The sequence below is a fragment of the Salvelinus namaycush genome, chromosome 4 (genome assembly GCF_016432855.1).
Source record: "Salvelinus namaycush isolate Seneca chromosome 4, SaNama_1.0, whole genome shotgun sequence".
In the NCBI taxonomy this organism is placed as follows: Eukaryota; Metazoa; Chordata; class Actinopteri; order Salmoniformes; family Salmonidae; genus Salvelinus; species Salvelinus namaycush.
Window position 1 is genome coordinate 70,397,593 of NC_052310.1, and position 22,372 is coordinate 70,419,964.

Sequence of the window (22,372 nt, forward strand, 5' to 3'; positions counted from 1 at the left end):
ACAGGTTGATTAGTTGTGAGGTTGAGTCTCACTACAACAACAGGTTGATTAGTTGTGAGGTTGAGTCTCACTACAACAACAGGTGATTAGTTGTGAGGTTGAGTCTCACTACAACAACAGGTTGATTAGTTGTGAGGTTGAGTCTCACTACAACAACAGGTTGATTAGTTGTGAGGTTGAGTCTCACTACAACAACAGGTTGATTAGTTGTGAGGTTGAGTCTCACTACAACAACAGGTTGATTAGTGTGAGGTTGAGTCTCACTACAACAACAGGTTGATTAGTTGTGAGGTTGAGTCTCACTACAACAACAGGTTGATTAGTTGTGAGGTTGAGTCTCACTACAACAACAGGTTGATTAGTTGTGAGGTTGAGTCTCACTACAACAACAGGTTGATTAGTTGTGAGGTTGAGTCTCACTACAACAACAGGTTGATAGTTGTGAGGTTGAGTCTCACTACAACAACAGGTTGATTAGTTGTGAGGTTGAGTCTCCCTACAACAACAGGTTGATTAGTTGTGAGGTTGAGTCTCACTACAACAACAGGTTGATTAGTTGTGAGGTTGAGTCTCACTACAACAACAGGTTGATTAGTTGTGAGGTTGAGTCTCACTACAACAACAGGTTGATTAGTTGTGAGGTTGAGTCTCACTACAACAACAGGTTGATTAGTTGTGAGGTTGAGTCTCACTACAACAACAGGTTGATTAGTTGTGAGGTTGAGTCTCACTACAACAACAGGTTGATTAGTTGTGAGGTTGAGTCTCACTACAACAACAGGTTGATTAGTTGTGAGGTTGAGTCTCACTACAACAACAGGTTGATTAGTTGTGAGGTTGAGTCTCACTACAACAACAGGTTGATTAGTTGTGAGGTTGAGTCTCACTACAACAACAGGTTGATTAGTTGTGAGGTTGAGTCTCACTACAACAACAGGTTGATTAGTTGTGAGGTTGAGTCTCACTACAACAACAGGTTGATTAGTTGTGAGGTTGAGTCTCACTACAACAACAGGTTGATTAGTTGTGAGGTTGAGTCTCACTACAACAAACATCAACTGTATTTCATACAGAGGGAATAGTAATTGGCAATACAAAAAGAGGCGATGGCCAAACCAGAATTACTAATGATGGAAGTGGTCACAGTCTCTCCAGCACAAGGATTTAGCAATAACAATGTCCCCACACCAGTCCAGTATTGTGAAATTGATGTATTGCAATGATAACATTTGAGGAACATTTGAACGTGAACCATGAACAGTGACTAATTGAAGGGAGTTTGGGAGTGGTTGGGTAAATTTGTCTGAGTGAGGGACTACTTCACCTGGCCAGTAAACATGTTGCAGTGGACTGTGCACAGGAAGGACGCTCCTACCCAGTTGACTAAGGTGTTGTTGTGTACATACTGGAACTTATATTGTGTATGTACCCAGTAAAGTGTTGCAATGACAAGTAGTGTTGTATACTTGATCTGTAATGTATGTTACACTGGACAATAAGAATGGGTACATACCAAGAACAGAAGTGAGTGTTTCAGTGGACATTCTGTGTGTGTGTATTGCAGTGTACAGTGTGTGTTCATACCCAGTAGTGAGTGCTGCAGAGGACAGTCCAGGTCTACAGGCAGGATGTTCTTGTGGATGAGCTCTATAGGACCAGGTCTGTGGGAGATCTTATCATTAAGGTCATCAGCCAGCCTGGCCCTCTTCAGCTGCAGCTGCTTGGCCTGCAGAGACGGCTCCGCTGACGTCTCTGTGTGAAGAGAGAAGAGGAACAAAAACACACGGTATTAGGCCGGTTAGATGTACTGCTAAATTCTCTAAAACGACATTGGAGGCAGCTTATGGTAGAGAAATTAACATTACATTCTCTGGCAGCAGCTCTGGTGGACATTCCTGCAATCAGCATGCCAATTGCACGCTCCCTCAAAACTTGAGAAATCTGTGGCAGTGTTGTGTGACAAAACTGCACATTTTAGAATAGCCTTTTATTGTCCCCAGCACAAGGTGCACCTGTGTAATGATCATGCTGTTTAATCAGATTCTTGATATGCCACACCTGTCAGGTGGATGGATTATCTTGGCAAAGGAGGAATGTAAACACATTTTTTCCATATGTTTTGGGAAATAAGGTTTGTGTGTGTATGGAACATTTCTGGGATCAAGACTTTACACGTTGCGTTTTCATTTTTGTTCAGTGTAGATCAGCACAAACAGATGTGGTATATTTGGCTCACTGCCTCTAGAGAAGTAGTGTGTGGGGGTGTAGTTCTGTGGTGATCAGCGAGGGGGCGCTGTGACTCACCCTCCAGTATGTGCATCCTGACCAGCTCTGAGCGCTCAGGACGACTCCTGATCTTCCTCTTCAGATAGTCCTCAGTCTGGAAGAGAGGAGGAGAGATGGATGAGAGGAGAGAGGGGAGAGATACAAAGGGAGAGAGGGGGGAGAAGAGGAAAGGAACAGGAGATGGAAAAAAAGGGACAGGAGAGGGAGGGAGAAAGGGACAGGAGAGGAAGGGAGAAAGGGACAGGAGAGGAAGGGAGAAAGGGACAGGAGAGGGAGGGAGAAAGGGACAGGAGAGGGAGGGAGAAAGGGACAGGAGAGGGAGGGAGAAAGGGACAGGAGAGGGAGGAGAGGGACAGGAGATGGAGAAAGAAGCGAGAGAGAGAGGGAGAGGATGCACTTCAACAAAGACTGCACTTGTTGAACTAAAAAGAGAAAAAGTGCTGGAGAGACTACTAGACTTACCCTGGCTCTCTCCAGATTCCTCCGCTGCTCGTGGAAGGCCGCCGGACTCTTCAGTGCTGTGGTGAGGGAAAGAGAGAAAACAATAAAGGAGAGGGAACGACCGTGAATGAAAACTCCAACAAATGAGTACAGCGCAAAGCACTAGTGGAGACAGTGTGAGAGCTGATACTGAGGAACACACACAAAGCAGAACTCTCTATATGAAAAAGTCACTGGAGTTCTATCCACCAAACAGTAAGAACAGAAAACAGAACAGTATGTTTTTGTCTTGACTAGTGAGTGACCTGTTTCAGCAGAACAGTGAAGGAGGAACGGCTTGCTATAGTATAAGAGAGGTGTACGCATGAAAACCCATAGAACTATCAATAAAGATGTGAATTACAGCACAGCCAGGAAATTTAAGGAGGACATGTGAGAGCTGAGAGAAGAGTGATGGGATGACTTTCTGAGAGAGGGACTTTCTACACTTATCACTCTCTTCAACTGTATGGGTCTTCAGCATGCCCCTGTGTGTCACATCATTCAGAAGTTGGAAAACACAAAGACGTGCACACCAACACACACACACTGGATGGTTGAAGAGGATGTTGGAGGGACACTGGAGATTTCATCATCACCTTTTGCCCAATGTGAAGCCTTAAATCAGCTCAACTGTCAAACAGTGACGTCTGGCCCTGCTGTGTGTGTGCGTGTTTATTGAGGGACGCAATGCTGGCTTACGGAAGGTCAACTAGGAGGGTCGCAGACTGGCAGGCCTAAATATTGGCCTGGGATTCCTGTGATGTAACTAATCAAATCAAGACGACTTTTGCCTACAAATACATGCAAATGGATCATGGAGGATCCAGCCTTCTCTGTAATTCAGTCTGCTTTATAGCACCAACTGCACTGCGACTGTAAATCCATGGCATGAGCACATTACGGTCTATTAACTCTACAGAGCCTTGGCGGTAAAGCAGTTCTGCTATAGCTTTGGGCCATGGTCATAAGAAGTCCCTTTTAAAAGGCTGGTTGGTAATGCCTCCTCCTCCACAAGAAGACAACCTGACCCTCAGTAATCTGGACTAATCTGGAATCAAGTCCTGTATGTCTGAGCCAGGCCACCGTAGAGACACCTAGTTCTCCTGGCCCGTTGTTGTTGTGTAATAAGACTGGGAGCACAGGGGAGAGAGAGGCCCATCTTATGGCCAGGTTAGACACGTAAACAATAAGGCCTGAGGGGGTGTGGTATGCAGGAGAGAAGCACTGATTGCAAATATACCACAGGTAAGGGCTGTTCTTAGGCACGACGCAACACAATCAGTGCCTCTCTCCTGTAAGAAGTAGCCCATGCACTTCCTCCTATCAACAGCTGAACACTGAGTCTCCTTAGTCTCTTCAGCTACTGAAGAGAACACATAACAGGAAGTGGACACAGAAGGGGAAGCTGGCTGGCCCACTTGATAACAACACCACCACCACAGAACATAACACAAATTACAACAACACAATGCAAATTACAACAGAACAGAACAGGCCTGTCAGTCCATGGGGACCAGGAACAGACACTGTGCTGGTCAAGAATGCAGAGGGTGACATTGTATTATATTTGCTGGCCTAGACTCTAGAGATAAGAATAGAGAGTTTGGGCACTACTTACGTGGCATGATCCCTTGGCTGACCAGCTCCTCCCGGGTGCGTCTCTGCTGTAGTTTGAGCTGGAGGACTGCATGACAACAGAGAGAGAGGGATAGAGGAGAGTCAGCAACTGCCAGCATGGAAACAACCACCTCTTCAAAACCAGAGTTTCAGGCCCAGACTGCCATCCTACACTGAACCGTCCATCCGCACGGCAGAGAGGGTATCGTTGTGTCAACAAACACTGGAGTAGACAGCTAGAGCAGGACTCAATGGACAGAACCCACTCCCTCGTTCTTTCATTCTCTTTCGTTTCCTCCCTCACTCTTAAAAAAAGCTGTGGCAGAGGGCAAAGGGAGGGTGGAGTATGGTGGCATTTATTACAAACTTCCTGTTTCTAAACTCTCGGTTGTTGATTGCGCAGTGCGCTTATAAAAACCCACACAGAATGTATGTGTGTCTGTGAGAGAGCGCAAACGAGAGATAGAGAGGAAGATAAAGGGAGAGAGAGATTACACAGATCCACAAAGAATTTGAAAACAAACCCATTGTGATAAACTCCTTTATCTACTGGGTGAAATACCACAGTGTGCCATCACAGCAGCAAGATTTGTGACCTGTTGCCACAAGAAAAGGGAAACCAGTGAAGAACAAACACCATTGTACATACAACCTATATTTATGTTTATTTATTTTCCCTTTTGTACTTTAACCATTTGCACATCGTTACAACACTGTATATAGACAAAGACATTCAAAATGTCTTTATTCTTTTGGAATGTTTACTGCAATTTTTTCTTGTTTATTTCACTTTTTGTATTATCTACTTCAGAGATAGACAGGGGGGAGCAAGAGAGAGCGAAAGAGAGAGATAGAGGGGAGCTAGAGGGAGCGAGAGAGAGATAAGGGGGAGCTAGAGAGAGCGAAAGAGAGAGATAGGGGGGAGCTAGAGGGAGCAAGAGAGAGATAGGGGGGAGCTAGAGAGAGCGAAAGAGAGAGATAGGGGGGAGATAGAGAGAGCAAAAGAAAGATAAAGGGAGAGCGAGAGAGAGAGCGAGAGATGCAGGCGGTAATTCTGTCAGCAGACTGTTTTACCACTGCCATTCTTAGGTCGACCTATTACTATGCATTCCTCGCAGCAGCCTGTATTATCAAGCCAAGCTATGGTATCAATGTAAAGAACGCAGAAAGAATTGTTGGTAATGCAAGTCTTGCAACAATTAAGGGAAGTAAGCAGGTCCTTATCAGTCTTCCAGTCAGAACAACTGACCTGACCCCCAGTGGTGTAAAGTACTTAAAAATACTTTTAAGTACTACATAAGTAGTTTTTTGGGGTATCTGTACTTTACTATTCATCTTTTTTACAACTTTTACTGTACTACATTCCGAAAGAAAATAATGTATTTTTTACGTCATACATTTTCCCTGACAACCAAAAGTACTTGTTACATTTTGAAATGCTTAGCAGGACAGACAAATGGTCCAATTCACACTCATCAAAAGAACATCCCTGGCCATGACTACTGCCTCTGATCTGGCAGACTCACTAAACACAAATGCTTCGTTTGTAAATTATGTCTGAGTGTTGGAGTGTGCCTCTGGCTATCTATAAATAAATAAAACAAGAAAACGGTGCCATCTGGTTTGCTTAATATAGGGAATTTGAAATGATTTATACTTTTGATAAATAAGTATATTTAGTAAGTACATTTACTTTTGATACTTAAGTATATTTAAAACCAAATACTTTTAGATTTTTACTCAAATAGTATTTTACTGGGTGACTGAGTAATTTTATATTTTGATATCTTTACTTTTACTCAAGTATGACAATTGGGTACTTTTTCCACCATTGCTGACACCTAACCACCTAAACTACTTTGTGTTTGAGTGACACGAGATAGCCTGTGTCCTTTCAAGAGAAGTGTAAGTGAGTGTCCTGCTTCCCTGTCCCTTCAGTCCAGACCAAAATCTAAATACTCTTCCACACCTCTCCTTTCCATCCATGTCGTCATTCCTTCTGGACCACTGACATCTGAAAGCAAGGGGCACAGTTGTAAGTTCCACCATGAAGATCCCTCTGGATCTGCTGTAGTCACGGAGGAAGTAGGACGAGGAGAAGACTATTTATTAGAATACAGGCCCCAGGCATCCACAGTTAGAGAGGAGAGAAGAATAAGGAGAGAAGAGAGAGAAGATGAGAGAGAAAGCGAGAGAGAGAAAGATAAGAGAGAATGCAGAGAGAGAGCGAGAGAAGTTGAGAGGGAGAGAATGCAGAGAGAGAAGTTGAGAGGGAGAGAATGCAGAGAGAGAGCGAGAGAGAAAGATAAGAGAGAATGCAGAGAGAGAGCGAGAGAAGTTGAGAGGGAGAGAATGCAGAGAGAGGGAGAGAAGTTGAGAGGGAGAGAATGCAGAGAGAGAGCAAGAGAGAGAAAGATGAGAGAATGCAGAGAGAGAAGTTGAGAGGGAGAGAATGCAGAGAGAGAGTGAGAGAGAGAAAGATAAGAGAGAATGCAGAGAGAGAGCGAGAGAAGTTGAGAGGGAGAGAATGCAGAGAGAGTACAACCCATATTTATATTTATTTTCCCTTTTGTACTTTAACTATTTGCACATGTGATATTTGATGTGATATGTATATTATTTTACAACTTTTGTGAGTGTAATGTTTAATGTTCATTTGTATTGTTTATTTTACTTTAGTTTATTATCTACTTCACTTGCTTTGGCAATGTTAACATGTTTCCCATGCCAATAAAGCCATTAAATTGAATTGAATTGAGAGAATAAAAATAAGAGAATGCAGAGAGAGAGAAGAAAGATGAGAGAGAGGATAGAGAGAGAGAATTCAGAGAGAGAGAGAAGATGAGAGAGATAATAGAGAGAAGAAAGATGAGAGAGAGAATAGAGAGAATGCAGAGAGAGAGCAAACTAGAATGCTATTTGGCCCTAAACAGAGAGTACAGTGGCAGAATACCTGACCTCTGTGACTGACCCGAACTTAAGGAAAGCTCTGACTATGTACAGACCCAGTGAGCATAGCCTTGCTATTTAGAAAGGTCGCCGTATACCTGGCTCTCAAGAGAAGACAGGCTATGTGCACACTGCCCACAAAATTAGGTGGAAACTGAGCTGCACTTCCTAACCTCCTGCCAAATGTATGACCATATTAGAGACACATATTTACCTCAGATTACACAGATCCACAAAGAATTCGAAACAAACCCAAGTTTGATAAACTCCCATATCTACTGGGTGAAATACCACAGTGTGCAATCACAGCGCCAAGATTTGTGACCTGTTGCCACAAGAAAAGGGCAACCAGTTGATAACAAAACACCATTGTAAATACAACCCATATTTATTTTCCCTTTAGTACTTTAACTATTTGCACACTGCTACAACACTCTATATAGACAAAATTTGGCATTTGAAATGTCTATTATTTTGGAACTTCTGAGTGTAATGTTTACAGTAAATTTGAATTGTTAATTTCACTTATGTTTATTATCTATTTCACTTGCTTCGGCAATGTTAACATATGTTTCCCACGCCAACAAAGCCCCTTAAATTGAATTGAGAGAGAGAAGAAAGATGAGAGAGAATGCAGAGAGTGTGAGAGAGAAAAAAGAGACAAAAGAACAGGGAGGAGGGCCAACAGTGTGCTCATGTGTCATTAGGTCTAGTTAAATATGTCTGCCACTGTCCCCAAAGGGCCTCCAGACCTGGCACAGCATAGCCCACACCTACTGTGCGTGCGTGCGTGCGTACACACACACACACACACACACACACACACACACACACACACACACACACACACACACACACACACGGTTAAGACCGTTGAGCCAGTAACCAAAATGTTGCTGGTTCAAATCCCCAAATCTGACATTCTGCCCTTGAGCAAGGCAATTAAGCCCCAACAACAACTGTTCCCAGAACGCAGATGACGTTGAATAAGGCACCCCCGACACCTCTCTGATTCAGAGGGGTTGGGTTCAATGCACAAGACACATTTCAGTTGAATGCATTCAGTTCTGCAACTGACTAGGTATATCTTCCCCTTGCCCCCACACACACACACACACACACACACACACACACACACACACACACACACACACACCTAGAAGTCTCCCTTATGAACTCACATGCGCACACACACTTGGCATGGCCGAACACTTGGCATGGCCATTGGAACAGTTCTATTTGGAAAGCACAGTAATCATCCAATGACCTCACCATTTGGACATTAGCTTGATCATTACACACCACAACCAGGGAGATATATGAGGAATGGCCGAAGCCAATGACTTCACGACACGGATCAATAAAAAAGGATCAAGAAGAGGATGGATGAAGCTTGACAGAAGTCTGGTCACCATACAGAACCAAACCCAAAGCTTGTGCTAGACAATACACTTGTGAATTATAACATCTTGGGGAAGCCTACATCTAAAATGACAAACACACAAATCACATCTCCCCTTTCCACTGAGTGTCTTCTAACCCCACCCACCCACCTTCTTTTAGTCTTCTAACCCCACCCACCCACCTTCTTTTAGTCTTCTAACCCCACCCACCTTCTTTTAGTCGTCTAACCCCACCCACCCACCTTCTTTTAGTCGTCTAACCCCACCCACCCACCTTCTTTTAGTCGTCTAACCCCTCCCACCCACCTTCTTTTAGTCTTCTAACCCCACCCACCCACCTTCTTTTAGTCGTCTAACCCCACCCACCCACCTTCTTTTAGTCGTCTAACCCCACCCACCCACCTTCTTTTAGTCGTCTAACCCCTCCCACCCACCTTCTTTTAGTCTTCTAACCCCACCCACCCACCTTCTTTTAGTCTTCTAACCCCACCCACCCACCTTCTTTTAGTCTTCTAACCCCACCCACCCACCTTCTTTTAGTCGTCTAACCCCACCCACCCACCTTCTTTTAGTCGTCTAACCCCACCCACCCACCTTCTTTTAGTCGTCTAACCCCTCCCACCCACCTTCTTTTAGTCGTCTAACCCACCCACCCACCTTCTTTTAGTCTTCTAACCCCACCCACCCACCTTCTTTTAGTCTTCTAACCCCACCCACCCACCTTCTTTTAGTCTTCTAACCCCACCCACCCACCTTCTTTTAGTCTTCTAACCCCACCCACCCACCTTCTTTTAGTCTTCTAACCCCACCCACCCACCTTCTTTTAGTCGTCTAACCCCACCCACCCACCTTATTTTAGTCGTCTAACCCCACCCACCCACCTTCTTTTAGTCGTCTAACCCCACCCACCCACCTTCTTTTAGTCTTCTAACCCCACCCACCCACCTTCTTTTAGTCTTCTAACCCCACCCACCCACCTTCTTTTAGTCGTCTAACCCCACCCACCCACCTTCTTTTAGTCGTCTAACCCCACCCACCCACCTTCTTTAGTCTTCTAACCCCTCCCACCCACCTTCTTTTAGTCGTCTAACCCCACCCACCCACCTTATTTAGTCTAACCCCACCCACCCACCTTCTTTTAGTCTTCTAACCCCACCCACCCACCTTCTTTAGTCGTCTAACCCCACCCACCTTCTTTAGTCTTCTAACCCCACCCACCCACCTTCTTTAGTTGTCTAACTCCACCCACCTTCTTTTAGTCGTCTAACCCCACCCACCCACCTTTTAGTTTAACCCCACCCACCCACCTTCTTTTAGTCGTCTAACCCCACCCACCCACCTTCTTTTAGTCATCTAACCCCATCCACCCACCCACCTTCTTTTAGTCTTCTAACCCCACCCACCTTCTTTTAGTCGTCTAACCCCACCCACCCACCTTCTTTTAGTCGTCTAACCCCACCCACCTTCTTTTAGTCGTCTAACCCCACCCACCCACCTTTTAGTTTAACCCCACCCACCCACCTTCTTTTAGTCGTCTAACCCCACCCACCCACCTTCTTTTAGTCGTCTAACCCCTCCCACCCACCTTCTTTTAGTCGTCTAACCCCTCCCACCCACCTTCTTTTAGTCTTCTAACCCCACCCACCCACCTTCTTTTAGTCGTCTAACCCCACCCACCCACCTTCTTTTAGTCGTCTAACCCCTCCCACCCACCTTCTTTTAGTCGTCTAACCCCACCCACCCACCTTTTAGTTTAACCCCACCCACCCACCTTCTTTTAGTCGTCTAACCCCACCCACCCACCTTCTTTTAGTCGTCTAACCCCTCCCACCCACCTTCTTTTAGTCGTCTAACCCCTCCCACCCACCTTATTTTAGTCTTCTAACCCCACCCACCCACCTTATTTTAGTCTTCTAACCCCACCCACCCACCTTCTTTTAGTCTTCTAACCCCACCCACCCACCTTCTTTTAGTCTTCTAACCCCACCCACCCACCTTATTTTAGTCTTCTAACCCCACCCACCCACCTTCTTTTAGTCGTCTAACCCCACCCACCCACCTTCTTTTAGTCTTCTAACCCCACCCACCCACCTTATTTTAGTCTTCTAACCCCTCCCACCCACCCACCTACCTTCTTTTAGTCTTCTAACCCCACCCACCCACCTTCTTTTAGTATTCTAACCCCGCCCACCTTTTTTTAGGCTGTGATAAGTATGTCTCTCGTAGTCCATCCTCAAGTCCTGCTTGTCCAGCTCTTCCCCCATTGGGACATAGTCCAAGGGGGCGGGCTCAAAGGACAGGAAGTGGTTGGTGTCCAGCATTATTATTTAGACTTGCTATTAATTATCTTGGTAAACATTTAATTTTCATAAAGCGGTGTCGTCGTTCAAGTCTTGAATGGACGCTGATATAGCGGTGGCCACCGATATGGAGCTAAAGGCAGGCGGGTCTCTAAAAAGAGGTCTCGTCTGCAATAGACGAAATCAAGATCGTATTGGCTTTCCTTTCACCTACGCCGAGGCAGGGAGAAGACGTTAGTCTTATTCATTGCTTGTCCAGATAATCAACCTTTGACAAGCACAGTCAGAATTTAAGAAAAAGTAGCTTGAAAATTCTATCAAAAAAGGGGGTGATTCGATTCAAGAAAGCTTGTGCAGTCTTCTGTCTTCCAGGTCAGAACGTCTACTTTCTTCTCTGTCTCTCCATCCTTCCCTCGTTTTCTCTCGTTGTGACAGTCAGCTAGAAACGATAGAGCTGCTCTACAAAGGTGTCCAATGAGACGGTGTAAATGGACAGGGTAAAGCCAAAGATGAAAAAGAGAGAGAACGAGGGATGAGAGAAAAAGGAGGGCAGCAGCAGAGGCGAGCCCAGAGAGAGACTGCTCTGCTTGCGGCTCCTCAGTCACGACACGCGCGCGCATGTGGTGGTGTTAGTGATAGAGTTCTCCCGCGCAGCTGTTACCATTCATTCACAGTTACAATCTGAATCTCTGCCCACATACAGTACTGTACCATTCAAAAGTTGACACACCGTGTCAAGGGTTTTTCTTAATGTTTACTATTTTCTACATTGTAGAATAATAGTGAAGACATCGAAACAATGAAATAAATTTTAAAAAGAACCCAAAAATATTTTGCCAGGTAAGTTTACTGGGAACACATTGTCATTTACAGCAACAACCTGGGGAATAGTTACAGGGGAGAGGAGGGGAATGAATGAGACAATTGTAAACTGGGGATGATTAGGTGACTGTGATGGTATGAGGGACAGATTAGGAATTTAGCCAGGACAACGGGGTTAGAACACCTACTCCTTCAATAAGTGCCATGGGATCTTTAGTGACCACAGTCAGACAGCCGTTTAACGTCCCATCCGAAAGACGGAACCCTGCACAGGGCAATGTCCCCAATCACTGCCCTGGGGCATTGGGATATTTTTTTGACCAGAGGAACGGGTGCATCCTACTGGCTCTCCAACACCACTTCCAGCAGCATCTGGATCTCCCATCCAGGGACCGACCAGGACCAACCATGCTTAACTTCTGAAGCAAGCCAGCAGCGGGATGCAGCGTGGAATGCTGTAGTGAAATCATGTAGGAACCAAAAAAGTGTTATACAATATAGATTTTAGATTCTTCAAAGTAGCCATCCTTTGCCTTGATGACAGCTTTGCACACTCTTGGCATTCTCTCAACCAGCTTCATGAGCTAGTCACCTGGAATGCATTTAAATTAACAAGTGTGTTTTGGTAAAAGTTTTTTTGTGGAATTCTTTCCTTCTTAATGCGTTTGAGCCAATCAGTTGTGATGTGACAAGGTAGAGGTGGTACAGTTGAAGTCAGAAGTTTACATACACCTTACCCAAATACATTTAAACTCAGTTTTTCACAATTCCTGACATATAATCAGAGTAAAAATTCCCTGTCTTAGGTCAGTTAGGATCACCACTTTATTTTAAGAATGTGAAATGTCAGAATAATAGTAGAGAGAATGATTTACTTCAGCTTTTATTTCTTTCATCACATTCCCAGTGGGTCAGAAGTTTACATGCACTCAATTAGTATTTGGTAGCACTGCCTTTAAAATGTTTAACTTGGGTCAAACGTTACAGGTAGCCTTCCACAAGCTTCCCACAATAAGCTGGGTGAATTTTGGCCCATTCCTCCTGACAGAGCTGGTGTAACTGAGTCAGGTTTGTAGGCCTCCTTGCTCGCACACATTTTTTCAGTTCTGGACACAAATTTTCTATAGGATTGAGGTCAGGCAGGGCTTTGTGATGGCCACTCCAATACCTTGACTTTGTTGCCATTTTGCCACAAATTTGGAAGCATGCTTGGGGTCATTGTCCATTTGGAAGACCCATTTGCGACCAAGCTTTAACTTCCTGACTGATGTCTTGAGATGTTGCTTCAATATATCCACATAACTTTCCTCCCTCATGATTCCATCTATTTTGTGAAGTGCACCAGTCCCTCCTGGAGCAAAGCACCCGCACAATGGTGTTGGGATGGTGTTCTTCGGCTTGCAAGCCTCCCCCTTTTTCCTCCAAACATAACGATGGTCATTATGGCCAAACAGTTCTATTTTTGTTTCATCAGACCAGAGGACATTTCTCCAAAAAGTATGATCTTTGTCCCCATGTGCAGTTGCAAAGTCTGGCTTTTTTTATGGCGGTTTTGGAGCAGTCCTTGCTGAGAGGCCTTTCTGGTTATGTCGATATAGGTCTCGTTTTACTGTGGATATAAATACTTTTGTACCCGTTTCCTCCAGCATCTTCACAAGGTCCTTTGCTGTTGTTCTGGGATTGATTTGCAATTTTCGCACCAAAGTGCGTTCATCTCTAGGAGACAGAACACGTCTCCTTCCTGAGCAGTATGACGGCTGCGTGGTCCCATGGTGTTTATACTTGCATACTATTGTTTTTACAGATGTGGTACCTTCAGGCGTTTGGAAATTGCTCCCAAGGACGAACCAGTCTTGTGGAGGTTTACAAAAAAAAAAATCTGAGGTCTTGGCTGATTTCTTTTGATGTCAAGCAAAGAGGCACTGAGTTTGAATGTAGACCTTGAAATACATCCACAGGTACACGACCAATTGGCTCAAATTATGTCAATTAGCCTATCAGAAGCTTCTAAAGCCATGACATCATTTTCTGGAATTTTCCAAGCTGTTTAAAGGCACAGTCAACTTAGTATATGTAAACTTCTGACTCACTGGAATTGTGATACTGTGAATAAGTGAAAACAATCTGTCTGTAAACAATTGTTGGGAAAATTACTTGTGTCATGCACAAAATAGATGTCCTAACCAACTTGCCAAAACTATAGTTTGTTTACAAGAAATTTGTGGAGTGGTTGAAAAACGATTTTCAATGACTCCAACCTAAGTGTATGTAAACTTCCTACTTCAACTGTATATAGAAGATGGTCTTTTACCAAATATGGCTAAGTCCATATTATGGCAGGAACAGCTCAAATAAGCAAAAAGAAACGACAGTCCATCATTACTTTAAAGACATGAAGGTCAGTCAATCCAGATAATTTCAAGAACTTCGAAAGGTTCTTCAAGTGCAGTTGCAAAAACTATCAAGCTATGATGGAACTGGCTCTCATGAGGACCACCACAGGAAAGGAAGAACCAGAGTTACCTCTGCTGCAGAGGATAAGTTTATTAGAGTAATCAGCCTCAGAAATTGCAGCCCAAATAAATTCTTCACAGAGTTCAATAACAGACATATCTCAACATCAACTGTTCAGAGGAGACTGCGTGAATCAGGCCTTCATGGTCGATTTGCTGCAAAGAAACCACGACTAAAACACCAATAAGATGAAGACTTGCTTGGGCCAAGAAATACGAGCAATGGACATTAGACCGGTGGAAAATTTCCTTTGGTCTGATGAGTCCAAATTGGAGATTTTTGGTTCCAAACAGGGTGTCTTTGTGAGACGCAGAGTAGGTGAACGGATGATCTCTGCATGTGTGGTTCCCACCGTGAAGCATGGAGGAGGTGCGATGGTGTGGGGGTGCTTTGCTGGTGACACTGATGTTGATATATTTAGAATTCAAGGCACACTTAACCAGCATGGCTACCACAGCATTCTGGAGCGATACGCCATCCCATCTGGTTTGCGCTTAGTGGGACTATCATTTGTTTTTCAACAGGACAATGACCCAACACACCTGCAGGCTGTGTAAAGGCTATTTGACCAAGAAGAGTGTTGGAGTGCTGCATCAGATGACCTGGTCTCCACAATCACCCGACTTCAACCCAATTGAGATGGTTTGGGATGAGTTGGACCGCGGAGTGAAGGAAAAGCAGCCAACAAGTGCTCAGCATATGTGGGAACTCCTTCAAGACTGTTGAAAAAGCATTCCAGGTGAAGCTGGTTGAGAGAATGCCAAGAGTGTGCAAAGCTGTCAAGGCAAAGGGTGGCTACTTTGAAGAATCTAAAATATATTTTGATTTGTTTAACACTTTATTGGTTACTACAGGATTCCATATGTGTTATTTCATAGTTTTGATGTCTTCACTATTATTTTACAATGTAGAAAATAGAACAAATAAAGAAAAACCCTTGAATGAGTAGGCGTCCAAACTTTTGACGGGTACTGTACCTCCCCCCTCCAATTCACAGCTCAACCTACAGACCCAGCCTTCCGCCAGAGAAAAGGATTTTGTTGATAAACAACGTGTTATTCTGATGACCTACTTGAGACATTTAGAACACAGATCGATCATGTTAATGGTTTTTGTGAGTCATCATCCATAGTTAAAATGCAGGAGACTTTATCCAATCAGTGATGACAATGACCTTGAAGTACAACCGGCTTTCTATTTCTCTCAGTACTGTATATTTTACTCTATGATGGAACATATTCATACATTGAGTATCTATGGCTCTTCGTGTGATTTGCAACCTTTGTATAGTAGAACAACTGCAATGGAATACCTCATGCCATTTTGCAGTGAGTTGCGGCAACTCCTGCATCACATGCTAGAATACAGCGACAGAGATGGCACTACCCAATTTCGAAATTGCCCCCTGTGCATTCTACTATTACAACTTCCAAGAGTAAGTTGAAAGCCGGACTGATTACAATTTTTTATATATATATATACATACACTTCTCAAAAAAATAAAGGGAACACTTAAACAACACAATGTAACTCCAAGTCAATCACACTTCTGTGAAATCAAACTGTCCACTTAGGAAGCAACACTGATTGACAATAAATTTCACATGCTGTTATGCAAATAGAATAGACAACAGGTGGAAATTATAGGCAATTAGCAAGACACCCCCAATAAAGGAGTGGTTCTGCAGGTGGTGACCACAGACCACTTCTCAGTTCCTATGCTTCCTGGCTGATGTTTTGGTCACTTTTGAATGCTGGAGGTGCTTTCACTCTAGTGGTAGCATGAGACGGAGTCTACAACCCACACAAGTGGCTCAGGTAGTGCAGCTCATCCAGGATGGCACATCAATGCGAGCTGTGGCAAGAAGGTTTGCTGTGTCTGTCAGCGTAGTGTCCAGAGCATGGAGGCGCTACCAGGAGACAGGCCAGTACATCAGGAGACATGGAGGAGGCCGTAGGAGGGCAACAACCCAGCAGCAGGACCGCTACCTCCGCCTTTGTGCAAGGAGGAGCAGGAGGAGCACTGCCAGAGCCCTGCAAAATGACCTCCAGCAGGCCACAAATGTGCATGTGTCTGCTCAAACGGTCAGAAACAGACTCCATGAGGGTGGTATGAGGGCCCGACGTCCACAGGTGGGGGTTGTGCTTACAGCCCAACACCGTGCAGGACGTTTGGCATTTGCCAGAGAACACCAAGATTGGCAAATTCGCCACTGGCGCCCTGTGCTCTTCACAGATGAAAGCAGGTTCACACTGAGCACGTGACAGACGTGACAGAGTCTGGAGACGCCGTGGAGAACGTTCTGCTGCCTGCAACATCCTCCAGCATGACCGGTTTGGCGGTGGGTCAGTCATGGTGTGGGGTGGCATTTCTTTGGGGGCCGCACAGCCCTCCATGTGCTCGCCAGAGGTAGCCTGACTGCCATTAGGTACCGAGATGAGATCCTCAGACCCCTTGTGAGACCATATGCTGGTGCGGTTGGCCCTGGGTTCCTCCTAATGCAAGACAATGCTAGACCTCATGTGGCTGGAGTGTGTCAGCAGTTCCTGCAAGAGGAAGGCATTGATGCTATGGACTGGCTCGCCCGTTCCCCAGACCTGAATCCAATTGAGCACATCTGGGACATCATGTCTCGCTCCGTCCACCAACGCCACGTTGCACCACAGACTGTCCAGGAGTTGGCGGATGCTTTAGTCCAGGTCTGGGAGGAGATCCCTCAGGAGACCATCCGCCACCTCATCAGGAGCATGCCCAGGCGTTGTAGGGAGGTCATACAGGCACGTGGAGGCCACACACACTACTGAGCCTCATTTTGACTTGTTTTAAGGACATTACATCAAAGTTGGATCAGCCTGTAGTGTGGTTTTCCACTTTAATTTTGAGTGTGACTCCAAATCCAGACCTCCATGGGTTGATCAATTTGATTTCCATTGATCATTTTTGTGTGATTTTGTTGTCAGCACATTCAACTATGTAAAGAAAAAAGTATTTAATAAGAATATTTCATTCATTCAGATCTAGGATGTGTTATTTTAGTGTTCCCTTTATTTTTTTGAGCAGTGTATATATATATATATATATATATATATATATATATATATATATATATATATATATAGAGGTCGACCGATTAATCGGAATGGCCGATTAATTAGGGCCGATTTCAAGTTTTCATAACAATCGGAAATCGGTATTTTTTACACCTTTATTTAATCTTTATTTAACTAGGCAAGTCAGTTAAGAACACATTCTTAGTTTCAATGACGGCCTAGGAACGGTGGGTTAACTGCCTCGTTCAGGGGCAGAACGACAGATGTTTACCTTGTCAGCTCGGGGGATTCAATCTTGCAACCTTACAGTTAACTAGTCCAACGCTCTAACCACCTGATTACATTGCACTCCACAAGGAGCCTGCCTGTTACGTGAATGCAGTAGAAGCCAAGGTAAGTTTCTAGCTAGTATTAAACTTACCTTATAAAAAACAATCAATCAATCATAATCACTAGTTAACTACACATAGTTGATGATATTACTAGTTTATCGAGCGTGTCCTGCGTTGCATATAATTGATGCGGTGCGCATCGTTGCTCCAATGTGTACCTAACCATAAACATCAATGCCTTTCTTAAAATCAATACACAGAAGTATATATTTTTAAACCTGCATATTTAGCTAAAAGAAATCCAGGTTAGCAGGCAATATTAACCAGGTGAAATTGTGTCACTTCTCTTGCGTTCATTGCACGCAGAGTCAGTGTATATGCAACAGTTTGGGCCGCCTAATTTGCCAGAATTTTACGAAATTATGACATAACATTGAAGGTTGTGCAATGTAACAGAAATATTTAGACTTATGGGTGCCACCCATTAGATAAAATACGGAACGGTTCCTTATTTCACTGAAAAAATAAACGTCTTGTTTCGAGATGATAGTTTCCGGATTCGACCATATTAATGACCTCTAAGGCTCGTATTTCTGTGTGTTATTATGTTATAACTAAGTCTATGATTTGATAGAGCAGTCTGATTGAGCGGTGGTAGGCAGCAGCAGGCTCGTAAGCATTCATTCAAACAGCACTTTCCTGCGTTTTGCCAGAAGCTCTTTGCTGTGCTTCAAGCCTATCAACTCCCGAGATTAGGCTGGTGTAACCGATGTGAAATGGCTAGCTAGTTAGCGGGGTGCGCACTAATAGCGTTTCAAACGTCACTCGCTCTGAGACTTGTAGTAGTTGTTCCCCTTGCTCTGCATGGGTAACGCTGCATCGAGGGTGGCTGTTGTCGTTGTGTTCCTGGTTCGAGCCCAGGTAGGAGCGAGGAGAGGGATGGAAGCTATACTGTTACACTGGCAATACTAAAGTGCCTATAAGAACATCCAATAGTCAAAGGTTAATGAAATACAAGTGGTATTGAGAGAAATAGTCCTATAATTCCTATAATAACTACAACTTAAAACTTCTTACCTGGGAATATTGAAGACTCATGTTAAAAGGAACCACCAGCTTTCATATGTTCTCATGTTTTGAGCAAGGAACTTAAACGTTAGCTTTCTTACATGGCACATATTGCACTTTCACTTTCTTCTCCAACACTTTGTTTTTACATTATTTAAACCAAATTGAACATGTTTCATTATTTATTTGAGGCTAAATTGATTTTATTGATGTATTATATTAAAACCAGTCAGTTTGGGAACCACTGCATGTAAGGAAGACCCCTCGGGCATAGTCTCACAAAGCCTCACACTTGGGCATATTGAGGAGATTATCTGAGGCCTAGTGTTTCCCACCTACCACTAACATTGTATGAGGCAAAGCGGGGCCCCTGCCAATCCAATTTTTGTTTTGACATTTCAGTCATTAAGAAGGCGATCTTACCCAGGGTGCATTCAGCTAAGGAAACAGCCACACAGCACCCTCAGTGAAACCCTCTTCTATGTTGTTTCAGCAGGATATAGTATTTTTATGGAGTTCTTAGTAATTCATTGGCTCAAACATCCAGGGGAAGCGTGAAGGTACGGGCGGTCGAGCACTGCCACTGAGGTCACCTTGCTGGGTCGCCCCCGTCCTGGGGAGGAGGAAGAGGAGGAGGAGGAGGCTGGAACGCCTGGAGAGACACAGCCAGACCAGTAACCTTCCACAACCTCCTATCCCTCCATACACGTATCTACGTGTGTGCATTCGTGTGCGTGTGTACCAGCTCTGTTAAGGGTGGGACTGCTACAAGCAAGTCGGCGGTATGGGCCGTTCGTCCAGAAAACAGATTCCAAAACAAGGGAGTGACAAGGAAACATAAAGGCAGTCATTAAAATTCCTCCAGCGAAAACAGGTGTTTTTTTCTGCCCTTCCGGTTTCTTTCTCCCTTGAAATTCACTGCATACCAAGTGTGTTGACGTTCTGTGACTCTGGGATGCCCTCGCCCTTCCCTTACAACAATCTATAGGCCTACTACCTCTCTGTTCAGTCAGTCTCTGTATCCATTGCTGAACAGACTGGATCTCAATAACACCACCCTGTCGCTGTAGCACTGGAGCCAATATCTAACAGATGTGTGTAATAAAAATCCAGTTGCATAATGTGACCAGTGTTGGGACAAATAAACAGAGGTTGTATGTGGTTAGGCAGGACTAACAGAAGCCAAAAAAGAAGCGGGTTGTGGGTTCATTACCTGTTAGGGGGGTTGTTTTACAAGGTAAGGAAAGCATGGATGATAAGAAAACTAAAAGAAACCAGATATATGCTAACTCAAGTTGTAAAGTCACAGTCTGCAAGACAGCACCTTGTGGATAATACCATGCAGAGTAAATAGAAGTGTTTGATGGTGAGTGATAGCAACCACACATGATCAGTGTCCACACTGACTCCTCAAAACAACACGCCTCACTATTCAGCAAACAGAGTGAGTAAGAGAGAGCAAAGGACAGACACACAGACAGCGGGGCAGACAGACAGACAGCGGGGTAGACAGACAGTGTCAGCAGGAGAGAGAGAGCGAGAGAAGCGCGAGAAGAAGGGAGAGGGAAGGAAAGAGCAATCAGGGCAGCTGTTAGACTCTGGTAATATGGGACAGCAGAGCATAAGAGAGGGAGGAGAGAGAGAGAGGAAGGGCGAGAGAGGATGAGCGAGGGAGGGCGAGGTCTAGGGAGAGAGAGAGGGCGAGGGAAGGAGAGAGAGAGGGCGAGGAAGGGAGAGAGAGAGGGCGAGGAAGGGAGAGAGAGAGGGCGAGGAAGGGAGAGAGAGAGGGCGAGGAAGTGAGGGAATAAGGTGAGGCTGAGTTCAGCTAGTTAGGTTTTGAGCAGTGAGAGAGAAGACAAGGAGAGGAGAAAGAGAAAGGAAATAGAGAAAGGGGGTTCCTTTTCCAGGCGCTCTGTTTTGGTAATAGTTCTGTTATATAGCAGACATCTGAGATCACTTCATTCTGCACCACATAAGCCCCTAGCCTAATTCACAGAAAACAGATGCCATATCATTCCCCTTACAGTTACGGCCCAGCCCCTAAAGCACCAGCAGGCATGCAGTCTGGAACATGGTTCCGGTTACTTGTGACGAAGAGAAAAGAACAGATTGATTCATTCGGAAAGAAGAGGATGATTCATGTCATTCTGTCGTATAGGCTAACAATTTAAAAGAGAACAGAGAGCAGCAAAGTCAAATTCATTTTGTTATGGTTATTTATCAAATTACAAGAGTTAATGTCTCTTTAGTCATGTGTTTTTATGCCAGTGTTTTCCTCAATCATCTCTTCACCTGTCCTCTTCTCTTAACAGAGGCCTCACTGAGTTGGTGTAGCAATAAAGGCAGACTCCACACTGTGGTATATTGCTGTAGCATTAGTTCCAAGGTATTTATTGGAGATTTATTGGAAACATTACATCAAGCCTAGTCAGCCTCTCACTAGTGGTACAGTATTAGAGTAACTAGTAATACAGTCACATCTGCTGGAGTGTGTCTATAGAAGAGCAGCGATCCCCATCTCTGATCACTATCACTGCAGAACCACTATCACTCTTGAAAGCCCAATCTGTGATTACTACTTCCAATTTTGATATATAGCCATTGATTCTTGTAGAATATAACTTATACATGAGCTGAGTTCAACTGTCTAACCCAAAATATAAACGTGTTTGTTTAACTCCCTTGGCAAACAATAATAATTGTAAACAAACACTGTATAGCCTCAAAACATGGTTAAAACGATAATTTTTGATATCACGGATGGTCAGTCCTGGCATCCATTGCTCTCCGTCTATGAATTTGAAAGTGGTTACATTTCTCCAGCCCCATCTCTCAGCTGTGACACAGTGGTGGGGTGTTCACTTTGTTATTGTTTGAACTGCAGATTGCCCATTTAATACTCCTCTTGTTTGAGTCTTCACTTTTCTTTCAACCTATATTGAACTAGGCAAGACAGTTAAGAACAAATTCTTATTTTCAATGACGGCCTAGGAACAGTGGGTTAACTGCCTAGTTCAGGGGCAGAAGGATAGATTTTTACCTTGTCAGCTCGGGGATTCGATCTTGAGCTGAGTTCACTTTCGGTTACTAGTCCAACGCTCTAACCACTAGGCTACCCTGCTGCTCCACTTGTTGAGTCTTATGTAACATTAGGATGGTAAAAGACGGTGGGCAGCCTCTCAATGGGAGCTCGGGATAGAAGCTGCCTGTACGAACAGATCAGGGATCAGCTTAACTTTTCCTCAATCTGGACATAACCATAAGATGCCTGTAGGAACAGATCAAGGATCAGCTTACCTTTTCCTCAATCTGACCCATAACCATAAACTGCCTGTATGAACAGATCAAGGATCAGCTTACCTTCCCTCAATCCGAAACTAAATAATTTGGGGCATACAAAGCAACATTGACCTCAGCCTATATCAGCGTGTCAGGGAAACTTAACCTTACTGCTATACAGCAGACCTAACCTCAGTCCCCCAATGTGTTTTCAGTGTTACAACCATACCCAAGCAAAAAGCCCGAACATCACAGGCTCACTAACAAT

At 44.3% G+C, this 22,372-nt stretch overlaps 1 protein-coding gene across 1 annotated transcript in view; it reads right to left on the reverse strand.

Annotated features, from left to right (window-relative positions):
* Positions 1-503: 503 nt before the first annotated feature.
* LOC120046783 (myocardin-related transcription factor A-like) overlaps positions 504-22,372 on the reverse strand; it is a 72,193-nt gene continuing 50,324 nt past the window's right edge. The window contains exons 4-7 of the mRNA XM_038992289.1: positions 4,388-4,453; positions 2,749-2,804; positions 2,305-2,380; positions 504-1,752 (exon numbers count right to left, since the gene is read on the reverse strand). Of these exons, the coding sequence (XP_038848217.1) occupies positions 1,484-1,752; positions 2,305-2,380; positions 2,749-2,804; positions 4,388-4,453 (467 nt within the window). The 3' untranslated portion in view covers positions 504-1,483. The remainder of the gene's footprint in view (positions 1,753-2,304; positions 2,381-2,748; positions 2,805-4,387; positions 4,454-22,372) is intronic.